The sequence below is a fragment of the Euprymna scolopes genome, chromosome 14, assembly GCF_053919585.1.
Source record: "Euprymna scolopes isolate OS-2025 chromosome 14, ASM5391958v1, whole genome shotgun sequence".
Taxonomy (NCBI): Eukaryota; Metazoa; Mollusca; class Cephalopoda; order Sepiida; family Sepiolidae; genus Euprymna; species Euprymna scolopes.
Window position 1 is genome coordinate 114,009,053 of NC_136495.1, and position 21,246 is coordinate 114,030,298.

General features: G+C 35.8%; 1 protein-coding gene across 1 annotated transcript in view; it reads right to left on the reverse strand.

Moving 5' to 3' along the window:
* The window catches only part of LOC145293227 (1,4-alpha-glucan-branching enzyme-like), a 136,825-nt gene that overhangs the window by 102,752 nt on the left and 12,827 nt on the right, over positions 1–21,246 (reverse strand). Inside the window, exon 2 of the mRNA XM_080139773.1 lies at positions 15,102–15,234. Within this exon, the coding sequence (XP_079995899.1) occupies positions 15,102–15,234 (133 nt within the window). The remainder of the gene's footprint in view (positions 1–15,101; positions 15,235–21,246) is intronic.

Genomic DNA, 21,246 nt, shown 5'->3' on the forward strand with positions numbered 1-21,246 from the left:
GACCTGGCAGGTGTCTGTTTTTGGTTGGTTATTGACGTGAACTTTGAGTGTGGGACAGTGTTTTATTTACTGCGAGTCTGTTGGCTTCTTTTCTTTTATACAAAAAAGCTTAATGCACATGCGGCGATCGTAAGCAATAGCTATTCAGCAGTTAACATTTTCTGCGGGACAGTTTTTAATGAGGTCAATAACCCGGTGTGGTTTGAGTTGTCCCCCTTTGAAAATTGGCTATTTGGAGAAATGGAAAACTAGATGGCTCTGGTTGATAGTCAATTTGCATAAGTGGAGAAATGGGCAGCATATAAACGGTACTTTTTTTTAAGCAGGGGTGAAGAGCGCAGAGAGTGAAACGACGGTTGGAAGAAATGACGGCAAATTCTTTTTGTGACGGTGAATTATTTTTGGACGTTGAAGAGCTCGACCTTTTGGAAGGAACAGCTGTGTCTTATATATTTTTTTTAATTTCTTTTTTTTTTCTGCTTCACTACACCCGGTTTGTTTGTTTTTACCTAATTTTGGGGAAAACCAACTCCTTGTTTATTAGGGGGAGTGTCTCGTCTCGAAATGAAAGCAACCGTCTGATATGACGATAAGCCGACATTGACCAAACGCTGAATCGCTTTCTAGAGACCACTGGCTGTGGGCCAGGGTATTTATTTGTTCCCCACCGAGCTGTGAAGGGGAAATGGGGACCAACTCCCTGGGGAGTAGGGCAGCTGGATAGTGACAATTGGTATGAAGGGTTGCCCCTACAGTGACCAAGGTCTTATATGTGAGGTTGCCCCCACATATGGTCTTTGCTTGCAGTATCTGCCGGAACAGATACTACACTTGGATCTTGGCGCGAACGCCACAAAGGTTGTATTTATTTGCTTCCCCACTGAGCAAATTAGGCACAAGGCCGTTTTTTAATGTGGAGAGAAGGGGGAGGGGGAAGGGGGACAAGCTCCCGATGGGTGGGAAATGAGAGCTGGATAGTGACAATTCGTATGAAGGGTTGCTCCTACATAGACCAAGGTCTTATATGTGGGGTTGCCCCCAGATATTGTCTTTACTTGCAGCATCTGCCAGAACAGATCCTACACTTTGATCTTGGCCCGAAGGCCATGAAGGTGCCCACTGGGAGTGCCAGTGATTTGAATTGAGTTTTGCTTTTTTTTATACCGAAAAACGAAAGTAACACATGCCAATCCGAAAATGTTGAATATTTAATGTCTCAAAGTCGGGCAAATTAAATAGAGAGGTGACCACCGTTGTTAAGTTATAAATATTATGATTTAAACGCGATATAAAACGTTTTTAGAAGCTGTGAGGCGACTGATCGGTTCTCCGAAAAAAGCCTTTTGAACACATACACAAAAAGCGAACATACATACATACATACATACATACACACATTTTCGCTTTTATATATATATACTAGCGGGGGTACCCGGCGTTGCCCGGTTGTTTGGAGGTGTGTGTTGGTGGAGGGGGGGGGGTAGATTAAAACAACCCTTTTAAAAAAAAAGAAAAACGTTGGCCGGTTTTGGAGGTGTAAAAGAAAAAAAATAGTTTTAGTATAAAGGTAGGCTTGAACTCTGAACGTTTGACGTGGAGGTGGAAAGGAAATGGAAAAAAAAAAACCTGCGACCTAACCATCTCGACCACGGGAACAGATGAATTGATAAGTGTGTTAAGTTGACGTTTATAAACCGAAATTAGCAGGTGCGACAACGTCAAGTTGCAGAAGCTAGTTTCTGTTTTCCCCGCTACGCGGCGATCAAACAATAAAACAAACACAAAAAAAATGAACGATGAAAACAGAAAAACGAACACGTGAAAAATGGCTTAAATAAGCCTGTTTCGATATTAAAATTTTTAAAAATCTGTGGGTACCCGGGTGTTTTTGGGTGTCGCTAAGAATAAGCGAACTAAAAAAAAAAAAAAAAAAAAAAAAAAAAAAAGCAGAAAAACGAACGTTACGTGAAAAATGGCTTAAATAACACTGGTTCAATATTTAAATTTAAAAAATCGAAAAAAAAAAAAAAAAAAAAACATTTCACACCATGATTCAAACCCAAAACGTTTCGATAATGAACTAAGGCCTTAACCAACTGAGCTAACGCGACGTACATGAAATTTGTTCAGTTTTTCAACTATTCAAAACATAAGAATAAGCGAAGTAAATATTTTTAAATATTAAATAAAAATTAAATATCTATATATATAAAAGCGAAAATGTATGTATGTATGTATGTTTGTGTGTCTGCTAAAAACTTTTGACCGACGGAACAAAAATTCACAAACTTGGTATCATATTAAAGCCCCACCCTCTGGACGACAAATATCGAAAAATTAGCCCAAAAGGACGATCAGAAGTGCGTCAACTGATCGATTTTCTGCAGGGGGAGGGCAAAAAAAGTGACATTTTAATGTTAAACATTACATATTTTTAAATCGATTTATAACTGCCCCAAAAAATACGGGTGCCAACTCTTCTACATAAAGCATACACGGGGCCATTTATTTTGGGTCAACTTTTATTTAAAACCCGCTGAGTCATGTCACGTGATCTTGACGTCAGCAAGCTCTAATGGCAGTCTGAATTTAAAAATTGTTATCTGTAAAAAAAATTTAACCCTCACACAAGCTAAACTATGAACTTCTACGCTATGGCAACGTTACCAAAGTTATTAGCACATTCAAAATAGTTAGATACGATAGTTAAATGAAAAATAACAAGCCAAAAATGTGAAGTAAAAAAAAAAATACGCTTACAAAAAATATTAACAATTTATTTTTCAGATAAGTTTTAATGTTCGTTTTTCTGTTTTCATTTTTACTTCGCTAATTCTTAGGTTTTCATAACACCCCCCCCAGCCCCGCCCGACCACACACACCTCCAAACACTCGGGCAACGCCAGGTACCCCTCCGCTAGTCTATAATTATAAAAGCGAAAATGTATGTATGTATGTTTATGTGTCTGCTAAAAACTTTCGACAGACAACAAAAATTCACAAACTTGATATCATATTGAAGCTTCATGCTTCACTCAAAAAATATCGAAAAATTGGCCAAAAACGTTCATTTTTTTCACCCCGAAATCAACAATTTTCGACAGGGGGGGAGGGGTCAACAAAAACGGCCCTCTTGACTGGTTTTACGCATGCGTCAGATGACGTCATGACCTGATTTACTTTAAATAGTTGAAAAACTGGAGAAATTTCATGTACGTCACGTTGATTAGCGCGTTGGTTCATTATCTAAACGTTTTGGGTTCGAATAGTGGTGTGAGATGTCTTTTTTTTTTCGATTTTTTGAATTTAAATATTGAACCAGTGTTATTTAAGCCATTTTTCACGTAACGTTCGTTTTTCTGGGTTTTTTTTTTTTACTTCGCTTATCCAAACTCGACTACACACACACACAAAAATACCCGGGTACCCACCGATTTTTTAAATTTTAATATCGAAACAGGCTTATTTAAGCCATTTTTCATGTGTTCGTTTTTCTGTTTTCAGCATTCGTTTGCTTTACGTTAGTTTTTTTGTGTTTTTTTTCCCCCCACTTAAGTGTTAACGTTGTTTTCTTTTTTTACTTCGCTTATAACAAACAAACCTGGTCATTGACGTCGTTGTCGTCATAACACTCAACGACTTCCAGGCGGGCACCTGTCAATTTGCTTCTTACTTAAATAAATTCAAACATCTTTCACTAACTCATTCTGGCTGGTCGATTTTATTTTCAAACTTTGCCTCAGGGCTTCGGGTTCGATCCTACCCCCCCCCCCCCGGGTTCCTTTTTATTTAACACCACACACACACCTACAAACACACGGGCAACGCCGGGTACTTCCGCTAGTATTATATAAAAAAAAGTTAAAACTTTTAAAAAAATCGAAAAAAAAACAAAAAAAAAAACGTAAGGCAAACGAACGATGTTAAATGTAAAAATCGGAAAAACAAAAACAAAAAAGAAAACAGAAAAACGAACGTTAAAACTTCATTAAAAAATCTGAAAAATAAAAACCAACCAAAAAAACATGTGAAAAATGGCTTAAATAACCCGGTTTCAATATTAAAATTTTTTTAAAAAATCGAAAAAGTGGGGGGTTACCCGGCGTTGTCCAGGTGTTTTTGGGTGTGTGTTGTCGGAGGGGGGTGGGGGTGTTAATGAAAACACAAGAATAAGCGAAGTAAAAAAAACCAAAAAACAGAAAAACGAACATGAAAAATACCCCCCCAAAAAAAAACCATGTGAAAAATGGCTTAAATAACCCTGCTTCAATATTAAAATTTAAAAAAATCGAAAAAGAAAAAAAAAAAGACATCTCACACCACGATTCGAACCCAAAATGTTTAGATAATGAGGCCGTGTTCTAAGCAACTGAGCTAAGACGACGTCAACGAAATTGTGTTGCTTTTTCAAATATTTAAAGTAAATCAGGTTACGCATGCATAGAAGCGAATTCGTGAGAGGAGGGTCTTTTAGGAAAACACTCAAGATGAGAACAGTAGTCCAAATGATACAAATTATCAATCCTCATCTAAAAAATTCTGAAACATAATTGAAAATGCTATTTCAAACACAAACATATTTGATGGGCAGTTATTTATTTATTTATTTTTTTTTTTATTACATTTTCACCCCAAACAAGGCACATTGCCACTTTGGTGTAGGGGGCTACTATCAGGGGCAGCAACTACTGGGGCACTATGTTGGGATTTGGGCAGCAAGATGTCGGTTCACGTTGCACTTGAACTTCTGCATGTCAGTACAGTTAGGGAAGCAGGAACCTGGAATGGAATTCCAGAGTCTAGTGGTTCTGGGGAAGAAACTACTGGAGTAGAAAGATCTTTTACATCTAGGGATCTCTACTGTGTGGGGGTGGGATTTAGCTGCCTGTCGGGTTTGTCGAGAGTGTCTATGTCGTGGGGGCACAAGTGTATGCAGTTCGTCAGAGCATTCACCATTAAAATACTTGTAGAACAGGCAGAGGGATGCAACGTTTCGTCGATGGGACAGAGGCTGAAGCTTAGATGCCAATTTAGGGCCTATCAGATTGGCGACTCTTTTTTGAACCTTGTCTAGGAGCGAGAGACTAGTAGCAGATGCACCAGCCCAAATGTGACAACAATACTCCATACATGGGCGAATGGTGGCCTTATAGAGGTACAGGATACTTTCAGGTGTCAGTAGTTTTCTAGCACGGTAGAGAGAGCCTACCTTTTTCGCAGCAGCCCTCGCAATGTTTTCAATATAATTGTTCCAACTCATGTTTCCTGTGAACGTTAGACCAAGCAGTTTGAAAGATGTACTCTCAGACAGGGAGTCACTGGCTATTGCTATTGGTGGCAGAGAAGGTTTCTTGTAATTATTGAAGGAAACCAGTTTAGTCTTGGCAGCATTGAATGTGACCATCCATTTATGTCCCCATTCCACTACAGATTGGAGGTCATCCTCTAGTGTTTTTGCCATTTCTTTAGATATGTGTTCATTTGTTTTCCTGTCATGCCTGTTATAGAGTGTAGTGTCATCAGCATATATACCCATCTTAGAGGCAGTTTTGTTGGGGAGGTCATTAATAAATATCAGGAACAATAGAGGTCCAAGGATAGACCCCTGAGGCACTCCCATATTTATATCACACTGTTTCGACCGTGGAGGACAACCTGGATTTTTCTCTTATCTAAGAAGGATTTAATTATGTTAAGTATTCTACCAGTGATACCGTATGATTTAATTTTCCTGAGGAGACTCTTGTGCCATACCCTGTCAAAAGCCTTAGATATATCTAGAGCTACTGCTCTGCCCTCCCCCGCTTTGTCCAGTGAATGGTATATACGTTCAGAGATTACAGTGAGGATGTCAGCTGTGGAATGGGCTTGTCTAAATCCATACTGTTTGTCAGTCAGAAGTTTAGCATCTGTAAGATGCCAGACTAGAGCATGGTTAATTATGGTCTCAAATATTTTGGCGAAAAGTGGGAGGAGGCTAATGGGACGATAATTTGATGGGTCAGTTCTTTCGCCAGAATTCTTGAATATTGGTACCACAGAAGTAGTTTTCCAACAGCCCGGAAAGCATGATTCATTAAGGCATTTGTTGTAGAGTTTGGAGAGAACTGGAGCTACTTCGGCTATAGTTATAGAGTTGTGTGGATGCATTAAAAAAATGCTTTTTAAAACTTAAGTGTGACAGATGGACAAATGAATAGAGATTTAATCTGTTCATTTACTAATAAAAATCCTATAACCATCAGAACTCAGCTAAAAGAAAAAAATATATATTTGGCTTTCTTCATGCAAAGTCCACCAATGGTTACTGACGCCCTTATTCTGAATTTATATTCGTAGGACGTCATTGGTGGACTGTAAATGATTGCACACTAAAAATAATTAAATTAAAAAAAAAAAAAAAAAAAAAAAAAAAAAAAAACATTCCCCCGATGGCTGCTGCAGGCCTGTCAGACTAAGAGGACGTGATTTATTGAAAATTAAAGAAAATAAAAATTTTTAAAATAGTCTTTATTTCAACTTCTATCTTCTTCTATTATATCACACCTGCCTGTTAATGTGTGTGTATGTATGTTTGTATGTCTTGTTAAAACTTTCGACAAACGCAATGAACACTGACAAAATTGGTATCGTTAGATCGGTCTCTCAGGCGAAAAATATCCAAAAATTGGCCAAAAACATTCATTCTTTGACTGTCAACTGGGCCGTTTTTTACAAGGAGGGGTCACTTTTACCGTCAACAGTTTTGCAAAGTTATCATCCATGCCTTGCAATGACTAAGCTTATTATGAACGTGCCTGTGACATCATAAGTCACGGTGGGCGTGGCGGCTAAACCGTTGGCTTTTTTCTCACCTCCTTTTCCTCTTAGCATTACAGGTTCGAGCCTGGCTACTACAGCTAATTTTTTCATGGGTACTCGCTGTTATTTTCATTTTTTTAGGAGTTTGGTTAATTTTTTTTTGTTTTTTGTTTCTTTGCATTCTCTCTCCATTGAAACATTTTTTTAGAGCTCAGTTGCTCAATACCGTTATGATAAAACCTCTCCACACCCAGGCAACGCCGGATACCCCCGCTAGTTTATAATAAAAATATGTTCATGAAACAAAATTTTTACTGCTTAGTCTAACAGGCCTGCAGTAACCGTTGGGGGACTTTACTTGAAGAAAACCTGATTTTTTTTTCTTAATTTAATTATTTTTAGTGTGCAATCATTTATATCAGTGAGAAACAGTGCACCGATGACGTCCTATCATAAATTAAGAATAGGGGCGTCAGCAACCATCGGGGGACGTTTTTTGAAGAAAACCCTTCGATATTTAAATAAAAATTAATATTTACTTATTCTCCTGAAATCACCGACTTTGTTAACAAGTGTCACGGCCGATAGCACTTTTTGCAAGAGTCTAACATTCAAACATCTCAGACTGACATTTTCAGGCAACATGAAACAGAATACACAGAAGATACTGCTAAGTTTGCTGCAAAGAAGATAGGCTCTCTCAATCGGGCTAGAAAACGTTTCACATCTGTCCGTATTCTTTACCTCTACAAAACTACCATTCACCCAGGATTTCTGTATTGTTGCCATCTTTAGATTGTTACATCAACCACTAGCTTATTTCTCTTGCACAAGGTGAAAAAAAAAAAGAAAAAGAATTTTTAACCTAGATCCCACACTGTCTACCAACCTTCAGCTCCTGTTACATCAACATAGTACTTCCACAGAATGTGCTCCAATGAACATACTGAGCTTGTACACCCCTGAACGAAAATACTGTTGACTAGTAGCAAACTCCCACCCCTTCACTGTAGAGGTTCTTATATACTGGAAATTCTGAAATTTTCTTTCTTCAGGGTGCTTGCCTTTTAAATTCCTTTCCTGCTTAATGTTTTTCCGACCATACTAATATGCAGAAATTTGAATGTCGTGTCAACAAGCAACTTGCTGCTCAACTCCCATCTAAGTTGCTCCTATAAATCTGGGCCCTATACAGCAATGGCAATATATTTTGTTTGGGATGAAAAAGTTAAACAAAGAACCTCCCACAAACAAAAGCGACATTAGTTTAGAATCAGATACTCATCATCATCATATGAATCTGAAGATTCTTTTGTTGCCATTGGTTTCCCTGATATTTTTCTCGTCAGAATTCTTTCTAGAAAGACATCGGAGATTACGAGAGGGACCATGTGAAGGTTGCCAACATCCTAAGTGAAAGTGATTTTTTGTGGAACAAACTGGATTTGAACTTGGGGGGGGACATCCAGATCATCAGTCTGTGAGGTTAACCACTAGATTAACATCACCTTCCCACTGGGGATTATTAAACGAAAAAATAATACGACTACTGAAAACAATCCATTGATTTATTACACAAATTAATATTTTTCTTTTTTTTATTTACAGCCGAGGAAATTGGGGATTCATGTCTTTCCCAACAGTATTAGTGCATAAAAATGATTCGATTTGAACTTGACTGTATAGCTAGCTGAGTTAGTCTAATGGACAAAACATGTAACATCCTACCTCCCCCTCCCCCCTCACACACACTTAATTATGTCATTTTTGTTAAAGCCAGAGAAAACATGTATAAACCCCTTCTTCATTCTTTGTCTTGCTGACAGCCATCACATGACGTTTGACCTTTGATAATAGTGTTCTTGTCAAGAAAAATATCTAAAAGAAGATAGAGGAGAAAAAAGAAATGGAAGCCGTAATAATTCAGCCTTGACAGGTCAAAGTGACATTTGATGAAATAGCTCAGGCGATGTCGAAAACAACAGCTGTGCAGTTATGTACGTATACACACACACACACACAGAACTACATTGACAAGGAGGCTTCAGTACAATGGCTTAAAAGTGACAAATTTCCATTTGATGAAGAACGATTAATTATAGCTGCACAAGACCAAGGCTTACTCACAAATGGATTTAAGAAAATGGCTGGTCTACAAAAAAACCGACCAATGCAGGTTCTGTCACTCAGCTGTTGAAAGCGCAAGCCACCTAATGTCTGGATGCAAAATCCTTCTAGCCGATGGTTATTACACTGCCTGTCACAACAAAGTATGTAGATACCTACACTGGAAGATCTGTGGAGAGATGCAGTTAGATAGGTCGTCGAACATCTGGGAACATGAACCACCACCGATAACATCAAATGGAAAAGTGACAGTGTTCTACGACAAAGACATACAGGCGGGCAGATACATAAAAGATAAGACCATCAAACCAGATATAGTAATATGGAACAAGCCCGAAAGAACTGCACTCATTATCGACGTCACAGTTTCAAATGACTTTGGCCTTAATAAAGCAAAACGGGAAAAGATAACAAAATATCAGGACCTAAAAAATGATCTAAGAACAACATGGTCTCTGAAAGAAATAAACATTATACCAGTTGTGACGGGAGCAGCTGGCCTAATAATAAAGAATCTTCATAAATACTTAGAAGCGATCCCTGGAAAACCAAGCTGTAAGGAAATACAGATAGCAGCCATAAAGGGAACAGTGTCTATTCTTAAAAGAGCCCTCGGATATAAATTTAAATTATAATAGAATCAAGTGTTAGCTCCAGGAAGGAGCCCCTTGATCTCTTCAAACTAACAAAAGTAAAATAAAATAAAAAATAAAAAATAGAGCATAGAAATTGTATATGTTTCCCTAACCGTACTAACATGCAGAAATTTAAATGTAATGTGAACAAACATCTTACTACTCAACTCCCCACTTAGAATGGTCCGCTTTAAATCTGGCCTCTATCACACTAGCCCCTTATGTTCCAATGACAATATGCCTTGTTTGAGAAAATAAAAAAATAAAAAATTAAAAGCATGTGAACAGCATTATAAACCCATTAGCTATATCTACCCCACCGATGAAATGTTGCATCCCTCTGCCGGTTCTACAAGTATTTTAATGATGGATGCTCTGACAAACTACTAGCCCTTGTATCCACTCAACGTAAATATCCCCGACAAACCTGACAAGCAGCAAAATCCCACCCCTACACAGAGATCCTTAGATGTAAAAAAGTCTTCTACTCTAATAGTTTCTTCTCCAGAACTGCTAGACTTTGGAATTCCCTTCCGGTTTCCTGCTTCCCCCACTGTACTGACATGCAGAAGTTCAAGTGTAATGTGAACAGACATCTTGCTGCTCAACTCCCTACATAGTATCCCTGTAACTCATGTCCCTGATAGTATCTCTCTACATCAAAGTGGCACTGTGCCTTATTTGGAGTGAAAATTTAAAGAAAAAAAAAAGATGAAAGCTATCTGATCGAAATACGAAAACAAGATGATCGTTTTAACCTATTGGGGTATTTAAAAAAACAAAAACACTAAAAAAACAAATGCTTACTGTACCACCAACCCTATGTTAGTGTGGCAACCACCCCACCCAAGTAAAAGCCCTCAGAAGTCCACACTCCACACATAAGTCAAAGTTCAGTGATAATCTGTTTCCATCGTTGTTTTTTTGTGTCGATCAGATAGGATTTTTTTTTATTTTAGAATTTTAGGTGTAAGTCCATAATTCAACCTAATTAAAAAGACAAAAAAATACAAAATAATCATTATGGTGTACACAACCAATACAGAACGAAGATGTCATATTCCAAAAATTATGTAAATTGATCAAGTATTTTTTTTTCAGACAGAAAATCATTTTTTATGATTTTTAGCAATTTTAATTGTAAATCATAGCCATTATAAACTGATTTTGATCTCGGTAGTTCGAATTGAGTTGTCTTCCCTGATTTATTAAGTATGGCGGATCAAGACAACGTTCTTATTCCTAATTTAAATTTGATTTTCTTAGTTTAAAAAAACTACTTGATACATCATTTTTGTGAATATGACATTTTCATTCCGTCACAGGTATGTACATAAAGATTTTTCTGCATTCTTATTTTTTAATTAGATTGAACTCTGGACTTGCACCGAATTTTATTAGGATGAAAGCTGGCAACTTTGATCGAAATGAAATGCTACAATTTAAAAAAAAAAGGACAAGCAGTATACCCGCCCCCCGCCTCATATTTTTTTTATTTTAGTCTTTTTTCATTTTTTGTCAGCAGATTATTATCAGATGGACATTAATCTACCAAATTATAAAAAAAAAAAAAAAAATGAATAGACCAGTCTCAATATTTAAATATTTGTAGTGGGTACTCAGTTTCTAATGCAACGTTCTAATAAATCGATCACCCATTTTAGACCTTTTTTTTTTTTTACTAAAATCATAGCAGTTGTTCAACTTGATGATTTTTTCATAATTTTTTGATATATTACTATTTTCGACATAACAATTAAGTACATAATATTGTTTTTGCTTAAGACAATATATTTTTAAAAAATCGATTTGTCGATTATATCTTAAACACAGACACTTTTGCTTTTTCGATTATTTTATTTACATATTTATGGTTATCTTCAAGTTTTGTCAGCCGACATTTACAAAGGTTTTGCCTGGGCAATTTTTTTTTTTTTTTTTTCTCAAATTGTTTTTTAATACACATTTTTCAAGTTTCATCATTTAACATTTACAATTTTTAAATTAACAAGAAAACTCTTTGGTATACTTAAGTGTGTTGACAATTTCTAATCGATCCCCCATATTGGAACCAATGGATGAGAACACGCATATCCCTTTTACATAAAGGATTTTTCATCTATCAATCTAAGGGCAATAATTAATGGTCAATGTGATCTAGAGTACCAACTAAATAAAGTCTTACATTTAAAAAATTGATTTTTAGGGGCATTCGGGTCTGTATTCCATATTGTTTTTTCACTGGTCGCCATGTTTGTTTTCGTAGGCGCATTCAATTTTTGCACATGCAGAAAATGACAAATTTAAAGCAAAATTAATTTTTAAAAAAAAGGTCAAACTGCTTTTTTTGTAAAAAAAAAAAAAAAAATAATTAAATTCGCAAAATTTGGCTTAAAAATGTCCAGTGGTTCTAAAATTGGTGATCGATTTACAAGAATGTCGAATTAGAAGCTGAGTACCTCTACAAATATTTAAATATTGACATTTTTCTTCATTTTTTTTTTTTTCATAATCTGGTAGATTTTCATTTCAGCGTTTCAGCCGTTTCACATGTATGTGAACTTTGTTTTTCCAGGCCCCAAAGCTCCCAAAGTCTGGGCCATTGTTGAGATGGCTTTTTCCTTATTGGCTAAGATATGTTCGTCTTGTATAAGGAGGTCTACCCTTCCAGGTGTTACCTCATGTCTTTCGGGTGGAGTAGGTTTATTGCTTGCTGCTTGAGGCGCCTTGGCAGGGGAATGTCGACGAGGTTACTCAGGCAATTTTTAATAGGTCAGATTGCTCGTCTTTTATAGAGGCGCTGGCTTGCTTTTCTCCACCTTCCGACCTTGTGTCCCATCTTGTGGTGGGAAGAAAGTAAATAAGGTGCTTGCTAAGATAGAGTCGACAGATCGACTTTTTTTTAATATGTGGTTTTAAACAAAAACAACAGTCATGGCAAAAAATATTCAAAAATTACGAAAATTCATCAGGTAGAACAACTTCTATTGTGTTTTTTGTAAAATATATAACAAATAAATGTTATCAAACCCACCGAATATATGTCAGCCTATGTCACGGTAGCATATATTGAAGGAGTTCCTAACAGTATTTTGCATAGTTTTTTTTAGTTTTAACTCATTTTCCCAAACTTAACGTGTTTAACACAGAGTTCGCCGCCATTTGTATTTTTCAAATATATCAGTAAACACTGTTTTTCGAGCTGAATAAACATTTTACATTTAATAAAAACACTAAAAAATATCCAGATGGGTAAAAAAGTAACTTATCTTGCCTCTGATAACATTTATTTGTTATATATTTGTGTTTTGACAACTTTTTCGAATCTATGTGCATAGTAACTAACACAAACCAGGAATTATATTGCTTAATATCCGGAAAGCTACTTATTTGCGGAAAATTTAATTGAGATATCCGTTTTCAGCATACCTGAAAACCCTACTGGTTGTCATTTTAAAGGAAAATTGTTAAGGTGGAAACCAAATAAAAATTTACCAATGTTATTTAGAAAGCCATTCGTAACATAGGAGGAGAAGGTGTTTTGTAATGTAATTATTCTGTACTTTCACTTAACAATTTAATAAAAAATAAAAAATATTGTAAAACTTGAATTTAACTTGAAAATTCTTTTTTTTTTTTTAATTAGCATGGTAACCTGCACAAAAATCTTTATGCTGTATTTAGTTGTGACGAGACGAAAACGTCATATTCTAAAAAAATTATGCCACCAGATAAAGTAGTTTTCGGTTTAACTAAGATAATCAAATTTTACCGTAACATTTTTATTTCAGCATGGTAACATAAGTGCATAAGTGCCAAATTTTTTCTGCGGTTCTGGATTTGCATCGGTACATTTTTAAGTTTGGTTATTTTACGGCATATCAACCCATTTCGGGTTATTTAATGCCGAATCCAAAGGTTTTTATTCTTCAAGCACTTTGTATCTTCAATCAATCACTAGTTTGTAGTATTTAGTTTGGTTGTTTTATAGTGCGTTTTATCGTTTTTATTCCCTGTCCCTCAAAACACGAATGAGTTTTGTAATGGGAGAGTGAAAAGGGTTACAGCATTAATGTTTGCTAGGAAGTGAGGGAGATGGAAAAAGACAGGGGAAATGGGAAGAAGGAAAACGAGGAAAAGATGGGTTGTTTTTGGTTTTGCAGAACATAATTAAGTTTTGCAAAGGGAACTAGAAAAACAAAAAGCATCAATGTTATTGTTAGGTGCATTTCGTCTCGGGAAGCCAACATCTTCAGACATCCTGATCTGGTAGTACCAGTACATTTTTATTTAACTATTATTTGTTATCGTTGAATAAATACGGACTACGGCGACTACGCTAGTTTTAGATAGGATTTTCAAGTTAAATTCAGTTAAATTCAATTTTTATGGTATATTTTGTTTATTAAACTGTTAGGTAAAAGTACAGAATAGTTAACAATGCCCCCACCTTCCTCGGGTTAAGAATGGCTTTCTAAATGATAACGTTATTATTTCAATGCGTCACCTTCTCTGCATAACTTTTTAACTGACAGTTTTTACTAATTAATATTTTGGTACTAGTGCAGTATAGTGCACTTATTGATAAAGTGTTGAAATAATAACGTTATTATTTAAAAAGCCATTCTTAACATGGGGAGGGGAGGGTGTTTTGTACCTATTCTGTACAATTGAATAAAAAAAAACATATCAAAACTTTAATTAAACTTGGAAATACGATTTAAAAAAAATAGCCCGAATCAGTTAGTGCATTATTTATTAAAAATTAAAATCAGAGACGGAGAAAAATGTTAAAAATAGTAATTGTCGGCTTCGTATTAAAATTACGTTCCGTCCTTTTTTGTTGACATTCTTCGTCAGCTGATCTGATTTTATATACATATGTCCTGGAAAAGTCACTTCTGATTAATGTTTACCAGTTTTAAAATGTAAAATGTGCACACGAACTTGGCTATTTTTCAGAATAACAGAATATTTTAAAACCGGTAAACATTCATTAGAAGTGACTTTTCCAGGGCATATATATCGGGTCAGATCAGCTGACGAAGAATGTCAACAAAGGGCGGAACTTAATTCTAACGCAAAACACGAAGCCGATGATCACTATTTTTCACATTTTTTCCAGTCTCTGGTTTTAATTTTAAATTAATAAATAAATAAAGGCCGAAAGTTGAGTTCAACAAGTTTGTTTTGTTTTGGGTTTTTTTTTGGGGGGGGGGGCTTTGTTTTTCTGGTTTTGCTTTTTAATATTCTACTAAATTTATAATCTTGTTTCTTCGGCTTAAATGCTATCCAAAATTATTAAAACATTTACATTTAATAACAAATAAATAATAATAATAACAACAACGTAAATAAATAAAGCTTTCGAAGAAGGTGACGGTCATCATTTCGAATACCCTTGACCCTTTCTGCAAAAAAAAAATTTCAGTTTTTGTTTCTTTCAATTTTATACGGATGAAAATCTTACGTAAACAAAAATAAACATTAAACGATATAAAACAAGATTTTTAAAAAAAGACTCAATATTTTCCAAACCTTCTCTTAATTTCTTTCTCGTACGGCTGGAGGTAAGGATCCACAGAGAACAGGCTCTCCGTGTCGATTTGTAAGTCACAGCCTTCGCTTATGATGTTGCCCGCCATTGAAGTTTGCTTTCGTTTGCGTGAAACTGAAAAAGTCAAGGTCACGAAAGAGAAAATTAAGAAGGGGGAATTTCTTCACCGAACACCGGTTGCCTATGTAACAGTGGTAAACCTTGACACAGACTTGACACCACGTCAAAAAGACCTAGTCGATCAAAAATTACGTCACACACTTTAGTACGAACGCGACATGCCGAAAAGTCAGCTTTTTTTTTTTACGAAATAGTCACCACTTATCAAGGTCCGAAGGCGCTCCAGGATTTGTTTTCTAAAACTTAAAACAAGTATCCTCGAGTGGTTTTGTAATAATACAATATTAATTTTGGTACGTATGCGCGCTTTTGTTACCGTGTTGACTGAATGCTGCAGGCAGCACTTCTGCTGAACGTTATTATTTAGAAAACCGTATTTAACATGGGAAGGGGAGGCTGTTTTCCAGCTATTCTTTACTTTCACTTGACAATTTAATTAAAAAAAAAATAATAATAATAAGGTACCGTAAAACTTGAATTTAACTTAAAAATAATGTTTTAAAAAATAGCGCAGTAACAAAAGTGCATAAGCACCTTAATTTTTAAAAAAGAATTCATTCAAAACACATTAAGATGTGTATTGAAATATTTATTTGCACAAAATATAAAAATACACAATAAACAAATTACGCACAAGGCCATTCTAAAGTGTGGGGAGAATGGGTGTCGTCGATTTTGTTTGCGTGATTTTGTTTGTGTAAATAAACGCAAGTACAAAAATGAGATATTATTTTACTTTAAGGCCCGTCACGTTTGTATATAACAATATATATATATATATATATATATATATATATATATATATATATATATTGTAGATTTCGGCGTGCTAAAAACGAATCTGCAAACCGTTTCTGTCGCCAAAAAAATAGTTTTCATGATATGAAGAAATTACTTTTTCGAAAAGTGGCTGATCACTTTTCCATGTAAACTTAACTTAAAATGAGCACCCACTTTCTGGCCACCTGAGAGATGGAACATTTTTTGTGTGTTTATTGGCTAAAAAGGTTTTTTATTTTGCATGGTATTAACCCATTAACTCTGGGACTATTTTCTATTTCACAGCCTAGCCTTTGCACTATGTGCAAGCATAAACGAAGGCTGTTAAATGTACACTCGCGTACCAAACTGCCTTGTCACCGTGTAGTATCAGTGAAAAATTAAAATTAGACGAAAAACAAGTAAGTTTCCAAATATTAAACCATGTAATTCTATGTTATCACGGGTGGCCATTTTTGTACGCGCAAGCGTGCGCACATGGCCGACACACGTGCGTCGACCATGTGACAAGCCAGTTTGGTACAAGAGTGCACATTTAACCGCCTTCGTTTATGCTCGCACGTAGTGTAAACGAAGGCTAAGCTGTGAAATGGAAAATAGTCCCAGAGTTCAGGGGTTAATACCATACAAACGGTAAATTTGCGACAGAAACGGTTACCATATTCTTTTAAAGCACACCGAAAAATACAAAAAAAAATTTTTTTTTTTCTATACGAATATTTAAAGTAAAATAATACCGATTTTTCTTTATTTTTTTTTATTTCCTCGTGTTTTTATTGAAAGATGAAAACAAAGAAATCGAAAAAAACTTTTAGCCAATAAACACTAAAAAAAATTCCTCCTCTCTCCAGTGACCAGAAAGTGGGTGCTCATTTTAAGTTAAATTTACATCGAAAAGTGATCACCCACTTTTCGAACAAGTAATTTCTTCATATCATGAAAACTATTTTTTTGCGACGGAAACGGTTTGCAGATTCGTTTTAAATACACCGAAATCTACAAAAAATATATTTTGTTATATACGAACGTGAGACAGGCCTTAATGTAAAATTTTACCAAAAATGAATGGTTGATCCCCAAAACGCATAAACATTTTGCTCCTTTTCTTCACTTAAAAATTCACCAAAATTTAGAAAATCAATCAATTTTAATGAAATTTGCTGTATTTATGAAATTATGGTCACGGAATATAATGATTTTTATTTATTTGTTTTGTTTTGGTGGATATGTATTTTTTTGTTTAAATAAAAAAAAAATACCTTTACTTAAGCTTTGGTTCTGCGTTATCGTAGCAAAATTCGAAAATTGAAATATTGAATTTCAAGTGAAACCAATGGTATCTGCTGAATGGTCATGTCGCAATAATGAATATATCCAAAATGTACGAAAACCGATATGATAGAAAATTAATTATTATAATGAAAATTAAAGATGTCAGGGGAAGTAACTCAGTCCGTCTTGTTTCAATAACGGTGGCTGTCACGCAACCATCTATTCGTACAAAGTACATGATTTATGTAATAATGGAAAATGCACTACCCTATGCAGGTTTAACCGGCTTCCTCCAAAAGAGGAAGTTCTATGGGAGTATGAAATTCACAAGCGGTCCCCAATCGCATCTATTATGTAATGATGCAGTAATATTTAACTAATTGTGACAGCACTAAGTGAAACCAACCTACACTCCTCCATCCCCAGACATATGCCCAAACTTAGGGTCTATATTCGAAACACCCTCCCCTAAACTAGAAAAACAAAACTAGAAGCAGACGATCAGACCTTTATGTGCTTTAGACTTAACATGCAACATAACATTAGCTACTTATATTTTCTCTACTGCTCTCCCTTGACCAAGGATTGTACCCTAATCAACCAAGTCTCTGACAGCATAGATACACCACTCTCCCTCGATACTAGCGCACAAGTACATGTATTTAGTGATTTCAGTGTCCACCACAGTAACTGCCTTGGATTCTCTATTTACACAGACGCAACTGGTAGCATAACACATAACTTTTCTTTATCTCATTCCATATCACAGATGGTTATGTTTCCAACATGTTTTCCAGATCGACAAGATCAATATGCTTCATTTCTAAATCTAGTTCTGACCACAGTTCCCGATGATTGTGTAATGAATGCCCATAGTCCACTCGGGAATGCTGATCACGCTGTGATAATCGTAGAAATCGCCCTAAATTCCTGACCCAAAACTGAAGAGCCATTGCTCAAAACAACAAGGTATTATAAGAAGGTTGACTATGAAAACATCAGGGATCTCATCAGAGATTCCCCATGGGGAAATATCTTTTCTTTTCCCGCTGAACAGTGTGCAAATGAGACCACCGAGTGGTTCAAAACGGCAATTGAAACACACGTCCTCATGCGGAAATTCTATAGCAAAGCCCACTCTCCCCAATGGTTTACTTCTATTTGTGCAGCTGCCATTGCTGAAAGGCAGCATGCATACCACAGATTTAACTGACATAAGTCCAGTACAAGCAGACAAAAGTTTATAGAAGCTAGAAGTAATTGTAAGAAAAAAATAACAACAGCTAAGAGAGAATATATCGAAACCACCAAAAAACACATCGAAGAACAGAAATTAGGATCGCGTGATTTCTGGAAAATCTACAACAATCTAATAAATAATGAGCAATCAACAATCCCTCCACTATCCAACAATCATGAGGTTGTTTGCACAGCAACCGAGTAGGCTAACATGCTTACCAGTCGGTTTGCCTCAAACTCCACATTGAACCCAACAAACCACTCCCTCCTTGACTTTCTTTTGCAGACAGACGCCACACAAGATGATCCAAAAATCACCTCTTCTCAGGTGCAGGATATAATAAAAAACTTAGACACTTCAAAAGCATGTGGACCCGATCTCATCCCATCTGTGCTATTAAAAACATGCTCTGCTGAGGTTGCTCCAGTCCTCTCCAAACTTTACAACAAATGCCTTAACAAATCTTGCTTTCCTGACTGCTGGGAAACTGCTTTTATGGTACCAGTTTACAAGAATTCTGTCAAAAGAACTAACCCATTCAATTATTGCTTCATTAGCCTCCTCCTGCTTTTTGCCAAAATATTTGAGTCCATAATAAATCAAGCTCTAGTCCATCACCGTACAGCTGCTAAACTTCTGACCAATCAAAAATATGGATTTAGGCAAGTCTGTTCTACAGCAGATATCCTAACTGTAATCTCTGAACGTATATACCATACACTGGACAAAGCAGGGGAGGGTAGAGCCGTAGCCCTAAATATATCTAAGGCTTTTGACAGGGTTTGGCACGATGAACTCAGGAAAATCAGATCATACGGTATCACTGGAAGAATGATTAACATAATTAAATCCTTCTTAAATAAGAGAAAAATCCAGGTTGTCCTCGATCATCATACATCTAAACAATATTATATAAATGCAGGTGTACATCAGGGGTCTATCCTTGAACCTCGATTATTTTTTATATTCTTAAATGACCTCCCTGATAAAATTGTCTCTTAGATAGGTACATTTGCTGATGACACCATGCTCTATGACAGGCACAAGGGGAAAACAAATGAACACATATCTAAGGAAATGGTAGAAACACTAGAGGAAGACCTCCGGTTTTCAGTAGAAAGCGGACAAAAATGGATGGTCACTTTCAATGCTGCCAAAACTAAGCTTGTTTCTTTCAATAGTTGCAAGAAACCTTCTCAATCACGAATAGCTATGGCTAAAGATACATTACCTAAAAGTACTTTTTTCAAACTTAACGTTCACAGGGAACATGAGTTGGAATATTGAGAGCATTGCCAGGGCTACTGTGAGGAAGATGGCCTCTCTATGCCATGCTAGAAAGTTTCTTACACCTGAAAGTATCCTGTACCTCTACAAGGCCACCATTCGCGCATGTATGGAGTATTGTTGTCATATTTGAGCTGGTGCATCTGCTACTAGTCTCTCACTCCTAGACAGGGTCCAAAAGAGTCACACACCTGATAGGTCCTGAACTGTCATCTAAGCTTCAGTATCATCGATGAAATATTGCATCCCTCTGCCTGTTCTACAAGAATTTTATTAGTGGATGCTCTGACGAACTACAAGCCCTTGTACCCCCCTCACCGTAACTATCCCCAACAAACTCGATAAGCAGCCAAGTCCCACCCCTACACAGTAGAGATCCCTAGATGTAAGAAAGTCTTCTATTTTCTTCCTCAGAACTGCAAGACTTTGGAACTCCCTTCTGGGTTCCTGCTTTCCCAACTGTACTGACATGCAGAAGTTCAAGTGTAATGTGAACAGACATCTTGTTACTCAACTCCCTACATAGTATCCCTGCAACTTATCTCCCTGATAGTAGCCCCTTACATCAAAGTGGCACTGTGCCTTGTTTGTGGTGAAAATGGAATAAAAAAATAAACATGACAATTAGGTAGATAACGTGGTGCTTGTTTGGGATTTGGTTTTTATCTAAGGGAGATAACTAGCATTTACTAAGGAAATAATGTTTTGTTGTAGATAATTCATGACGATTTAGGACGCTGAAATGATCAGTAGAACAAGGAAACAAATTCTTTATTTATATATATATATATATATATATATATATATATATATATATATATATATATATATATATATATACGAAGAAACTTCATTATTTTATAGAAATCTAATATATAATAACAAAAACGCTGAAAAGAAAGATTTTTATATAAATTATAAAGTTCACCTTTCCAACAGCCAATGATGAAGTTGTTTTTGGATTAGCCAATGAAAAATGTTTACCTACTTCCAAAAAAAAAACAAAAAAATTTTGTTTATGATAAACGTTTCTATATTTAATAGAGAAATTTAAAACTAAAACAATTCTCAAATTTCAATTTTTTAAGATGATAACTACTTAATTAAATGAAATATTTTGCAATTATAAAAAATACTGTTCATTTACTTGCAGAATTTGACCCGGAGCTTCGGAATTTCTATCAATCATGGCTCAGGCTCGACCTGCAATCACCGGATCAAGTCGAGCGTTGTTCAAAAGTTAAAACCTTAAATCGACATTGGCACTTCTGCATGACAGTGACATATTAGCAACAGAGACGAGTTATCGACCCCTGTTCTTTGAAAGAGAATTGCCGTCTAGTGGCCATTACGTGAACCTCAAATATAAACATGTGTTTACGATAATGCAAAAATATATAACAAAATAAATAGCACAAGAATGTATG